This window comes from Branchiostoma floridae, chromosome 13, assembly GCF_000003815.2.
Source record: "Branchiostoma floridae strain S238N-H82 chromosome 13, Bfl_VNyyK, whole genome shotgun sequence".
NCBI classification, from domain to species: domain Eukaryota; kingdom Metazoa; phylum Chordata; class Leptocardii; order Amphioxiformes; family Branchiostomatidae; genus Branchiostoma; species Branchiostoma floridae.
This window is the reverse complement of record NC_049991.1, coordinates 691022-704654: the sequence shown is the minus strand read 5'-3', so window position 1 is coordinate 704654 and position 13633 is coordinate 691022. Positions and strand designations below refer to the sequence as shown.

General features: G+C 42.5%; 2 protein-coding genes across 2 annotated transcripts in view; both read left to right on the top strand.

The window, feature by feature from the left end:
- Positions 1-6087: 6087 nt before the first annotated feature.
- On the top strand, positions 6088-6519 carry LOC118429284 (E3 ubiquitin-protein ligase TRIM71-like). The gene has a single exon (XM_035839764.1). It carries the CDS (start codon positions 6088-6090, stop codon positions 6517-6519), a length of 432 nt encoding a protein of 143 aa, XP_035695657.1.
- A 1577-nt stretch (positions 6520-8096) lies between these two features.
- LOC118429134 (isatin hydrolase-like) overlaps positions 8097-13633 on the top strand; it is a 14684-nt gene continuing 9147 nt past the window's right edge. Inside the window, exons 1-4 of the mRNA XM_035839539.1 lie at positions 8097-8291; positions 10978-11108; positions 11638-11747; positions 12245-12400. Of these exons, the coding sequence (XP_035695432.1) occupies positions 8256-8291; positions 10978-11108; positions 11638-11747; positions 12245-12400 (433 nt within the window). The 5' untranslated portion in view covers positions 8097-8255. The remainder of the gene's footprint in view (positions 8292-10977; positions 11109-11637; positions 11748-12244; positions 12401-13633) is intronic.

The following is a 13633-nucleotide window of genomic DNA, read 5'->3' as shown; positions in this document are numbered from 1 at the left end:
CTTCTGGCTTTTTTACCAGACACAATGTGCCAGCCAGTCAGTCACAGGATAAAATGATCCTACAAATCATAGAGAGCAAGAAGGACTGACAAGCCCATTACAACATGAAGATAATCCAGAACATGACGATGTGCATCATGTGATGAATCCAGCAAACACTGCAGAGCCAACAAGAATGTCAGCCTGCCTTAAAGTCTCTCCAAATACCCAAGGACAAGACATGCTCAGAGGAGAAAATCCAATTTATCTTACAAATCCAGAGGAGCTGACAAGCCCATTACAAAACGAAGAGGAGCTCGAGTCTGATGTCCTGTACACAGAAAACACTGCAGATCCAACAAGAATGTCAACATGTGGCAAAGGCTCTCTTAGAGTTCAAGGACACAACATTTCAGAGGAAGAGGCCACGTATGTAACTGGCAATGAACCTGAACATACAAGTCAGTCTGATACGATCACGAATGAACATTTTTATGTAATTTCAGAAAATAAAGATGTGCCCTCCCCATCTGCTGATGTATATTTTGTATCTGACAAGAACAATACTGAACACTCGGTCGTGTACACTGCCTCTACCGACAATGAAGAACTAGATCCCAACAATCATGGACACACTGAAGGAGAACCTCAAGTCGAGCAAGCAGGCAGTGCAGTTGCTACGAATTCCAGCACCAACAGAGATGCTGACAGATCTCAGCCCGACACTTCAGAATATGATGCTAATGATGAAGCACATCGTGACGACCTATTTGACGATAGTGACATCCAACCGTACGCTGTTGCAGACATGCGTGATCACGAAACGTATCTCCGCAAAACAGCTTCAGAAATACCCCAGGCAGACGGGTGTAGTGATGTTGACAAAACAGACAGTGACACTGATGCACAGGAGGCTCAGAATCCCCGAAGAAAAGGATTTCCAAACCCGATGTACAGAGCAAACGTTCCCCAACAAGCCTCAAAAGACACGGGAGTACATGATATTCAGGATCCTTCGAATAATGCAAATGAACTTAAAGCAAATCCAATGTACAGCGCAAATGCTGGCCAGCAGGCCCCAGATGACGTCAATGGTAAGATGACACAAATTTGTTGTATTTCAGGACAGGAAAGAGTAAGGTCCACCTTGTTGTTCATACATTTTGTAGTTGGAACCCAGGGTTCTTGCCAACACAGTTGAGCATAGGGGGCCCTACGCTGGTTTTGCATGCCCTATGCTAAGATTTGGGCCCCTTTACAATAACCAGTGGCTTTTCTGTTGTTTTGTAACAAACGTATGAAATGTTGACTTTACTTCATTGAATTTGGCCCCCACAATGATGGAAATTATTTCTGAGGTTTATACATTTTAACATTTTCAGGGGGAGGATGCCCCTAATCTCCCCTACTATGTTCATGCACACGCCACATGGATTTGCAATACTAAGATGCCCCCTACGGTGTAAAAACACTGGAACACTCTTTGATTAATGCTGTCACCTTTACATGTAACAATCCTGTTCACGATGGTCTAAATTCCACACTATGAACATAATAAACATAACCAAGTGCGGTCTTCATCCATAATGTCATTCACCAGCACAGATGAACTTTCATGCTAAGATCCTTTTAAGTTTGTTTTACATTTATTACAAACTCATTGTTTTAACATTCATTATCAAACAAACAGGCTATTTTGCAGTCCGCCGATGTTGCATGTTTGCTGCTTTGGCAGTTGTCCTGTTCGTGGTTGGAGCTGTTGCCACTGGAATTCTCACAGTAAGTTACAGCTTATCACAATACCCAAGGCTTTCAACTGGTAAGGTCCACATGAATTAATTCACATTTAACAGCCAATTGGAATTTAGATATATACAATGTATATTATAAAACAATACCAAAAGGCAAACCCTCTATTCATTTCTGTAACATCTATCTTGTCATATTTAGCAGTATGTTCACAGACTTCAGACTTCACTTAGCTATGAAAAGTTGTAAAGGCACAGCATTGATACAACCACACACTGTTTAAAAAAACTGTAGATGGGCCTAGTACACAGAACTTCAGAAGGAATTCTCTGAGGAGTAAATTTTCCTTCATTAACATTACTTGGACATTCTAAACATGCCCGTGGACTAGAATTCTTGCACACAACTTGGACTGCACACCATTAGGCACGCCTCTGAGGCATCGCCAAAAACAGTAAATTTATGTAAGTGTTAAAAGGCTCTACTGCTTTTTTATGCAGAGCATCAGAGGTACCAAACCAACCAACATCCAAGTTGGTAGCATTAATGGTACCAACCCAACCAGCCTTGGTAGCATCAATTATGGTACCAACCCAACCTACCTAGGAAGCATCAATGGTACCAGACCAACCAACCTTCAAGGTGGAAGCATCAATGGTACCAATGCACCCACCCTTGGTAGCATTAATGGTACCAACTCACCCACCCTTGGTAGGATCGATGGTACCAATGCACCCTCCATTGGTAGCATCAATGGTACCAACCTACCCACCAACCTTGGTAGCATTGATGGTACACATGGTACCAACCCAGTCAGTTGCAACACTGGTGGTATCGACCAACTCATCCAAAGTAAGTATTGAAAGTAAAATCTAAGCTTAGGTACAGTCCAATCTAGACACAGTTTTAACATCTGCGCACCTACAATTAATTTCGTGGCAGATTCATAAGTCCAGATGCCAGACAAAATTTCCCTACAACTCAAGCTTGCGTTTAAATGCGTCCTGACACCTGGAGATCTGAGTTCAGGTTGATTAGCATATAGTTACAGTTACAAAAAAGGCAGAAGGAGACAAATCTCATGTTCTCATTAGTTTTTTTTACCTTACACTAATTATAACCTACACTTAGTTTTATCACGATGTATCACAGCTGCAACCCAAGCACCACAAGTGTCGATGTGTATAAATCCTCCCCGACAACTCCGCCCAGGCGTCGGGAAAAACTGTGTCTAAAGTGGACCTTAGTGTGAAATTTCATGTTACCTGGGCTTTGACTACCGTGACGTCATGGTTAGAGTGTTTGGCTCAGAAGAAATAGGTTCCAGGTTTGACCACAATGTTGTGCTCTTGGGAAAGGCACTGGGTAACTTTGCACAAATCAAAGATTTCTATATAATATCCTTGTTTAGATTTCCGGCACTGCCTCTTTAACTTTGCCATTTTATCTATTCGTTTACAAAATTAATGAATCTAATGGTTGCCACTTTGCAATTATGAATCACCTACCACTAAGGTATTGCTAGCTCAGAATAGAAGAAATGTTGTACACGAAAACTACGTGGATAGCTTAGCATCCTTCCTAGAACAGTTACGCACCACCTTGCTATATTTGAGGCCCTTTTCCCATGATATTTCAGTTGCAATAACCTCAAATAAAGTAAACAACCAACTTTGGCAACAATTTGAAGCACCTTTTTTGAAAAGTTTATGAATATTCCAGAAAATATTTCATAAGATGAAGCTATCACCAACACAGAAACAGCCTGCCAAGGGGAAACCATGCACCTGTCTTGCCCAACGGACAAGTTGCTTGTGATTGACGACGTCTTCTACGGGCGGAGGACCAAAGAGAGCGTCAGCGGATGTAAATGTGGCTGGTTCAGCCGATGTAACACTAAGTGTGGACAAAAGGAGGCACGGTACGTAGAAGCACTATAAAAAGAAGTAAGGGTTGCTTGTAATCAGAAACTGTTGCATTTTAAGTGTCATTGGTGACATACGCACTGTAAGTAATTTTGTACCACCTTGTATCTTGTAACAGACAATTGCTAAACAGTGCCGAAGTCAGTGCAAGGAAGATATGTCAGGGTTTGCAGCAGTGCAACGTGGAAGTAACAACCTCTAACTTTGGTGACCCCTGTCCGAAAACTAAGAAGTACTTGGAGGTAATGTACCATTGTGAAGGTGGGCACAAATATCTAAAAATTTCTCTTCTAATAGCAGGATCACGTACAGGCATAAATACAGTTTTATAAGTCTAGAGCTCCTGTCAAACATAGCAAACCATGGCTTCCCAACCTTGATAAACCCCTGTCACAGATAACCAATCTCCAAGCAGAGGTTAGGCTCCGGCTGTTGTTTTAGTTATCCGTTGTCTTTAGGCGTTCATATCGGGTTTTCTATTTTGTACCCTTTTGTTGGTGCCTCGCGGCCGCGAGAAAACGGTACAAAATAGAAAGCCTGATAAGAATACCTAAAAAAAAACGTCAAAAACAGCCGGAGCCTAACCTCTGCTTGGAGATTGGTTTTGTGTGAGTTTCACATGGGCTTTAACTTTTAACATGACTACACACCAACTGTCTTTTGTAGTGGTAAATGGTTTATTTCAGAGGTTTTCCTCATTTGCAGTTGATAGAGCCATGTCGATACAATTCTATGGATGACATCCACATGCGCCTCAAGTTTTGTCCATTTCCGAAAAACAAAGTTCCCAACAATACTGTAAATCATACAAAATTTAAAGCATCTGAAAATTGAGAATATGCGAATTGAAAACATATTGAAAATGAATACTTCTGTCTAGGATACCAAAGTCAAAAAAGGTGTGAAACGACAAAAATGAAGAATCTACAATTTTTATACATTCCTGAAAACTTCAGTTTTGGAGTTTCCAGAGCTAACATCTATTATCATAATACCGCCACGTTTCCGACGATTTCCCTAGCCATACTGGATTTGACAAATTGTCAACGCATCATTTTCTCCAGTTACATGTTGATGTTACAGTTTACCTTTGCCAATTCTTCTGTGTATCTTTTTTTGTTTCTCTTTTCCTGCTAAAAGCGTAATATCGTAATTGTAACACACCGCGGAATCGCACAGAGAACGGGCGCGTGGTTGGGAGGACGTTCCACAATACCGCCAGGACTCTGAGAAACTCGGTACAATCAACTGTCGCTATGTACCTTTATACTTCCTCTGTTGTTCCTTCCTTTTCGGTTAGTAATTGCATAAAACATAAACATGCATGAGCATACAAAAAGTCATGAAAAAACATACGTATACTGTCAGGAATTTTCATTTAATTTTGGTCCGTCACAACCGCCATGACGTAAAACTTTACTGCTAGCGTAGATATAAAAATGGCAGGAAAATGGCGGCGTACGTTCAGTTTTGCCCATTTAGCAACGGTTCTTCACACTTTTACACGAGTTTTAGGTCACCAACAGAAATAAAAGATTGCTGTTGAATCATGCCCGTCTTGTGCCGTGAGCACATGTGATTATTATCTACACATCTGGCGATGAACGTGACAGTGTATTCGTCCCACGACGAGCTCGCCTGCCCCGAAAAAGAACTGAAAACTTTTGGCATTGTTGTCTTCGAATGCATCCTTATCGAAGCCTTTTTAAGAATGTGTTGAACCCGTGGATGTCTGAAGTATGCATAGCTCTGAACTTACTGTTGTTGCACTAGTAGATCTTAAATCCATCGCTGATTTATTTGGCGGTATTATGATTAGTGCCGGTATTATGATAATGGATGTTAGAGGATGTCATCCATACAATCAAGTCAACGATAAATAATGGCCTGAACAGTCAAAATGGCAACCTTTGGATGGGATTTACCTAATAGTTTATTGTTTTTGTATCTTTTATAGTGTAAAAAGTGCTCACTTTACTAAGCGTTTTACTTTGTTTCGCCGACAGAAAAGAAAGAAAGAGTCAGTTCCCGACTGCAAGGAACTGGCGCTATACGAGTTGGCAAGATGCGCTATGGCATTACGGAGGGACTGGCTGTGTCATCCGATAATGAGATATTTGTGACTCACAACTCCATAAAGACAATCCAAGTCCTCAGCATGAAGGGTGCTAATATCCGCAATATCCCTACAGGAGGCATGAATCCATGTGGTATAGCAACAGGAACCAACAACTCCCTGTGGGTTGTTTTGCAAGGAGGCCGCGAAAATCACCCCATTTATGAAAATGCTGTCGGTCAGTACAGCAAAGATGGCCACGTCCTTGCCAAGTACAATTGCAATGGCCAATTTAGAATCCATGGGATTGCAGTGAACAATCTTTCCGACAAGATCATACTGACAATACAGCGATTTTCTGGTCCGGGAAGCTCGCAAATGGAGGCTGTGTGGTTCCGTCCTGGTTACACGGGTGGGAAGCCGACGTGTAACATGAGCAGGTTTGGGTCTATAGAAGGAGGATGGGTGCCACCGCCTGTCACAGAGGACAAGAGAGGGAACATCTTCATAGCAGACAAGAAAAATGATCGTGTTTTGAAGTATGACAAGAATGGAGTCTACCTTTCCAGTTTCGGCAGTCGAGGCACTGGAGCGGGGTATCTTTTATCGCCCTTGGGAATCTGTGTGGATAGTCGGGACCGTGTGATTGTGGCTGATAATGGTAACCAGCGAGTGGAGATGTTCACAGCTGAGGGGGATCATGTCTGCACTGTTGCCTACATCAGTAGACCAGTGCGTGTTGCTATAGGTGGGGAGGGGCAGCTGGTAGTGTCCACTGACTACTTTGTAACAATCTTGCCCAAACATTAAAGCCACGCCCATTCAAACCTTCACTCCATTCTTCTCATACTTCACAATGCACTGTTTTGACCAAATTACTTGTTGAAATCATTTGATTTTAATTGTGTTAATACTATATAAAATACTATAATTATACAGAATGATCAAGAGTGTCATTTAATTGATGTCCATGCAAATGACAAAAGGTGAATCACCATTAGAGTTGAACTACATGTACGTAGTACCAAATATCCGCTATATGTTGTGTTATACCATCAAGTAATTTACTTACTGAGACTGCGGCCATATTTCACTCTCAAGTCCATTCAAGCTCCTTCCAAGGATAAGAACAATTCAGATGTACTGTACAAAAAGCTAAAGAAACCGGATATCTCACTTGCAACAAGATTCAGTGCTACAGCAGATTAGAAATGTTGGGCAATATTATCAACAACGTGTAATTGTGTGATTACAACAAAGCGATGAAGAAACCATGCTATGTTTTGCGGTGTGATAAGTCCTGTCTGTTTGATAAGGTAGAATTTGAAGATGAGATTCAATGTATTTATATGGTAGAGTTCAGGACAGCAGTAGAGATCCTCAGTAAAGACCGAAGTTAGCGGGGTCAGCATTATGTAGTCATTAGTCAGTCCACCTTAAAGTTCGCCGTGCCTAGTGCCTTGTCTCTGCATCATTTCTTTATGCTGGCTGTGTAGTCTTCATAGCGGCATCTAAACAACATGGCATTATCTATCGGTTACATGTCTTGTTTGCAACATGTGACTTGTTTCCCATTCAAAATATTAGGCTTTACGAACGGATCATCATGATTTTTGGTATGTTGAGAGATGATGTAACAGATGTATCTTATGATAGATGGAACATAAAAAGATACAAAATATACAAATGAGGAATAGACATCAGACATCAGTTTACATCACAAACCTGGCTTATTTGGCGAAGGTATGTGTTCGTGGAACTCTAGTTTAAACATCGAATTTACCTTAGTAGTACCTCTCAAAATCGGGCCTTGTTTATCTCCAAACAAGAACTTCGTGAAAGCGCCTTATTCCATATTGTAAAAAAAAAAGCAAGGGTGTATATAAAAAAAGCGGCAAAAAGCTTGCATATAAAGTTGCAGACTTTGTCGTTAGATTTGTTTGTTTCGCATAAGCAAAACCGGTGAGCCGCCGTTAGAGTTTAGGCGCAACACACCAGTTTTTAGTCAGTAGTACACTGGCTATAGGGGGAAATGTCACCCTTCCCGGGGAGTGATTTTTGCCAAATTCTCCCAACCATAACCCCGTAGAAAGGCAAGATTGTATCTCCACGTGCTTGTATGTGTAAATGTACATCTATGTGTGTGTGAGCGCGCGTGTGTGCATGTGTGTGTATGTATGTGTCTGAGTTCGTGCTTGTGTGTGTGTGTGTGTGTGCGCGCGCGCGTATGCATGTGTGCGCGTGTGCATGTGTGTGTGTGAGTGCGGTGCTTGTGTGTGTGCATGTGTATGTGTACATGTATGTGTGCGTGTGCATGTGTGTGTGTGCGTGCGCACGTGTGCGTGTGTATGTGTCTGTCTGTGTGTCTGTATGTGTACATGTGTGCGTGTGTAGGGGCAGTTGTAAGACTTCCATGACCTTCAAATATCCGAATCAGGTGCTACGTTTACTCCAGCAGAATCGGCCGCTTCCTCGGCATCAAGCTGCTCAAGTTTCAAGTTGGCAGTTTTAAAGGTCAAGCACATACAGTGTGTCACTGAAGAAACATGGCAGCAAAACATCGTCCAATTCTACTTATCACGGTAAGTTGCTGAGTTTACGGTTTAGTTTAGGGACCCAGTTCTCAGATTTCGCTGATTTCCCAACACAGCACAGCTGCAGGGGACTAAAGAAGGGGCGGTTATGGGTAATCTCCAAGCAGATCCTACGGTGCCATAAGATAGTATCAAAGCTGGCCAGGGACTATAGCCGGCTAAGGGAGTCAAATGGGCACCGGAGTGAAGTTTGATACTATACATTACGCACCGTGGATCTGGTTCGAGATTAGGTTATGGGGTCTTGTCTTCTTTAACGAGTCACAAACTTGAGTCAGGGCCTGAAAAATGTGTAGTGTTTGTAAAATGAGACAGCGATAGTTACCTTACACAAGAAGGTTATATTTTGGTAGGGTTTGTATGTATGTAACGTTATGTATGTATGTATGTATGTATGTATGTATGTATGTATGTATGTATGTAGAAAACCAGCATACCTCAAGAACGCCTAGATGGATTGTATAAATATTCGGTATGTGAATAGGCCTTGATGAGACCTGGAAACGGTTATATTTTGGGCCCCCTAGCAGCCTGTTATGGTACTGCAGCAAAACGTCCTCGTTTGATATCTCGAGTTCTGACCATACTGCGGCTATGATGTTTGAGTGGTAGCCTGCTCTTGATGCCGAGAGTAAGGGGTATAGGTTTGGGCCTCCTAGCGGCTTGTTTTGGAACTGCAGGGCAGGTTTAGTGTCAGACTTTGAAAGGGAATAACTCAAGAAGGGGTTGACGGATTGTTATGATTTTTGGTATGTAGATAACTTAAGACATGCTTCATATAATTATACATTGATTATGATAATTGGTATCTTATTTACATAATTAATTAGGAAATTGTGTAGACACGCTTATAGAACTATTGCCTCGACCACGTTAATCAGCCTCATTACTCATAATGGGTACCTACTGGCTGGCAAAATACACCTGGTGATTATTGCAACAGGTGACATTTGTAACTGAGAAGGAGAAGAATATTGATAGATATATTCTATGCAAAAAAGACTTAATTTGCATGATTAATGAGAAAATGCTATAATGTCATTGTGGTAAATGATGGGAACTGGTCCTGTTTCTTTGAAGTTGCGGTAGAATTATGAACTAAAATGTTCTTGTTTACAGCAGCTAGTCACCGCTTTGTCAACGCTGCTTCTGTGCAGAGTACCATAAAGAACCCCTTTGTTCAACATAACGTCTTGAATTTCCCATCACTGGTATTTAGATTCAAGTACGCTAAACATTCATTCCGTATTTTGCAATCTGTTAGATTTTGTAACTTGTAGGTATCTGCCTGGTACTCCCAGCCACTGTTTATCATGTTTCTAGATAACGTAATGCAGCTGTTGTAGCCATGGTGGATCCTGTCTCCGCTAACTATAAATGGTGTGTTTGGCCCTATTCTTGATCTGTATCACCAGGTCTTAGCAGGAATCTCTGTACAGGCGATGGAAGTCAGTAGAGTCCATTCGGACACAGAATGCAGCACCATGGATAGTCGACTTCGTCTTGTCTATATAGGGGGTAAAGAAGACCGCAAAATTGGATATCTTCTTCTATACTTGGGGTTAAGTTGCCCGGGGGCACAGAATCAAACGTCGATTTGAAGCTTAGAGACACTCTCGCGCTGTTTCGCATTACGCGCTGTTAGAATAAACTTCTTCTGGGTCGGCGTGTATTGGAACTTCGAACATCTAGCAGCGTATTCACAATATAGGAAACCACTTTATGATTAATTTGCCGTCTCTGCCGTGCGTTCCATATCAGGTGGTTCGGCACAAATGTCTCTACGTGGATCACTATGCAAAATATGCAGGACTGTAGCAAAGATCTTCACAGATAATGTCAAGATGGCAGTTGCTAAAATACTTGAACATCGCTATCCTTCAAACACACACTACATCCGCAAGCGAAAACAGGTACTAGTACCCATGTTTGCCAGAAATGTGTTTGAGAGGACATAGAAGTGATTGCAATAATGCTGTACTTTCTTTCCCTACAGGTACAATGGTACAGTCTGGCCCCCTCTCCCCGGCCTACTCTCCCCGGCCTGTCCTCCCCATATGGCTGGCACCGGGAGCGCTCCTTACCCAGATGTGACAACCCGTATATAGTATCGTTTAGCGATGACCTTAAAATGACGTAACGTTAGGTATAGAGCTGTGGCGTTGTTTCACTGTGTCGATATTGTGACATGAGGAGGCGTTTTGGACGTATTTTGATGAATCAATACATTTCACTTGCAAGTGTCGCCACATAACGCCAGGTGGTGCTCTTAAGCAGTCTCAAACCCCGACACATTATTTTTGCTCACCCGCAAAGGCACAGATAATAAAAACAAAGGCGTCCGTCCCAGGTACTGAAATATTGGTGAAAACCTTTCCGCCTGTCAGTTTTAGAGTCCCAATAAGATATTTTACGCAAAACTATCATTCCCACAGAATGACAAGGTTCCTCATTCACAAACCAAGACGTTAAATTTCTGTGACCGTCTGTCGCCTTCCTCTGAACAATAATGACTGGTTCTACCCCGCACCGCGCAGTTCTAGTTAGGAGTCGCTGTTGTAGAATGCGGTCTCAAAAGTATTGCATAGATACTGTCAAGCAACCCTGCTTAATAAAATCTCATATACCAACTTAATGAAAAATATTCGCGAATATTATTCACACATTTACACAGATAACGTCTGGACTCCTTCTTGGTTGTTGGGGACAATCTGTGCCTCGTCTGATCGACCTGACATGGACCCTGAAGGCTGGCATTCCTGTTCATCCATTCTTCCCTCCCTACCAGTTCACTATTGTTTACAGGTAAGCACAATACATCAGCGTGACAAAAGTGCCATGGATGAAATTCTATGGTACAAAAGATACCACAAAAGATAGTAGTTTGTCCTAGCCTCCTTCCCCGTTTGTTTGATAAAAGGTAACCTTGACACCAACCAAATGACTAAAACCGCCGTGTGTTTGATACAGAGGTGACCTTGACACCAACCAAACGACTAAAACCGCCGTGTGTTTGATACAGAGGTGACCTTGACACCAACCAAACGACTAAAACCGCCGTGTGTTTGATACAGAGGTGACCTTGACACCAACCAAACGACTAAAACCGCCGTGTGTTTGATACAGAGGTGACCTTGACACCAACCAAATGACTAAAACCGCCGTGTGTTTGATACAGAGGTGACCTTGACACCAACCAAACGACTAAAACCGCCGTGTGTTTGATACAGAGGTGACCTTGACACCAACCAAACGACTAAAACCGCCGTGTGTTTGATACAGAGGTGACCTTGACACCAACCAAACGAATAAAACCGCCGTGTGTTTGATACAGAGATGACCATCCTGGAGGCTACTACTTGGAGTCTAACGAGATCGCCATGAACGAGCACACCGGGACTCACATAGACGCGCCCGCACATTTCGCGAGAGGAGCTTGGAGACGTGAGTTAACGCTTCTTCACCTTTATCCATGGGGTAACATATATCCGTTCTTTAAAAAAACTCGGCGGACCGTACGGTGGTTAGCAAGCGAAAATAGTGAGCCAGCGGTCACTACGGAGGATGGTACTCAGGCTATGTTTTTTTTCCGGTCGTCATACAAAACGATTTACTCTTAGCTAAACTGTCGTGGTTGCAAATATTTTTAACACATAAAAGATACTCAAAATATATATTAATACCGTTTTTAACACAACGGATATTGGTTACTAGCGTTATTCATAACGTTATACAAGTATATACAAAACCAAAATAGTATAATGGTCTTTTGGATATTCCTCTTATTGTAATTGTACAATTTACTAGTCACTAGTTACTAGTACTAGTCACTAGTTACTAGTATGTCCAATTCCCTACTAGACAAATGCTGTAGATAGCCTTTCGTACAATTTTCAAGTAGAACATATAATTATAACTAAGTGCGCTGATTCCATCCCCAGTTGACCAGATCCCGCTCGGCCACCTGACCGGCCCTGGAGTGATGATTGACGTGAGGGATAGGATAGGAGACAACACGGACTACGCCGTCACGGCGCAAGACTTACAGGACTGGGAACGAGAATATGGGCATATCCCAGAAGGTGGCATTATCATGCGTAAGTCTCCCATCAATGTTTTACAATCAGTACAGTCAAGGTGCAATGTTCTTATTTCAAACTTGATGCACAGTATTGTATTGTAGTAGGTATTTGAGATGAATTGAGTAGGGTAAGAAACGTCGAATGGCCGAGTTGGCGGACGCGAGATCGAGAGGTCGCGGGTTTGATTCCTACCGTTCCTGGCGAGACGTTGTATCCTTATGATGGGCACTTTACACTTACTGTTGGACGCCCGTTTGAGGCACTTGACATGGTCGCGTAAAAAAAAGATTAAAAAATCGCGGTGGCCCAAATCAGGCTGTCAAAGGTACCCACGTAATCCCCACGAGTTGTTCTATCGCCTACAGTACTCGTGTTGATTCAAATATTATTTCGGGATGAGATTTGAAGAGTCAAAGTTAGCCTTCAAACTGGCTCTTTATGCCTGTTTTCGGCCTCGATTTCGCACTACATGGGGGTTTCCGTGCAACCGATTACGATCATATACTTCCGGGTCGTACGAGTGAGGTCATGGAACGCGGGCCACCAGGTATCTTGACGGTCTCAATCTGCGCTAGGTTCGGTAGAGGAGGATTCAAGTCAGGCTTACGCATATTGTTAAATTAGGTTTGTTAAGGGACTCTTGGCGAAAGTATGTTTGAACTTGCAGAACGTTTTTTAAGTTTGTGTATGTTCGTATCGTCTCGGCCCACGTTGCGAATCTGCAACGGTTGTAAGGTCCCTTCCGAACGAACTAAGTTACTGGCATTCTCGTAGACATCAGGAGACAAACTGTGTTAATTTGAATAACACATTTATAGAACAGTGCTGTAAGAAGTGTATACAGGGAACTAATAGCGGAAAACGTGTTCGGGAGACCTCCTTGGGGAGACAAACTGTGTCAATTTGAATGACACACTTACTGAAACAACCAGAGGGGCGAGTAAGAACAGAAAGAAACAACACCCCGAATCCCGGGATTCGAACCCGCGCCGAACCCGGGCAGCCGGATCACAAATCGAACGTGCAAACCGTTCGGCCAAAAGGCTTAAGCCGTTAGGCGTCTTCGGTTAAGCAGTCCTTGAACACCACTGTTACATTACATAATAGCGCCGTAAGAACTGTATGTAGCTTAACTAATAGCGATAAACGTGTTTAGGAGACAAACTATGTCAATTTGAATGGCGCACTTACATAATAGCGCCGTAAGAACTGTATGTAGCTAACAAATAGCGAGAAACGTGTCCAGGA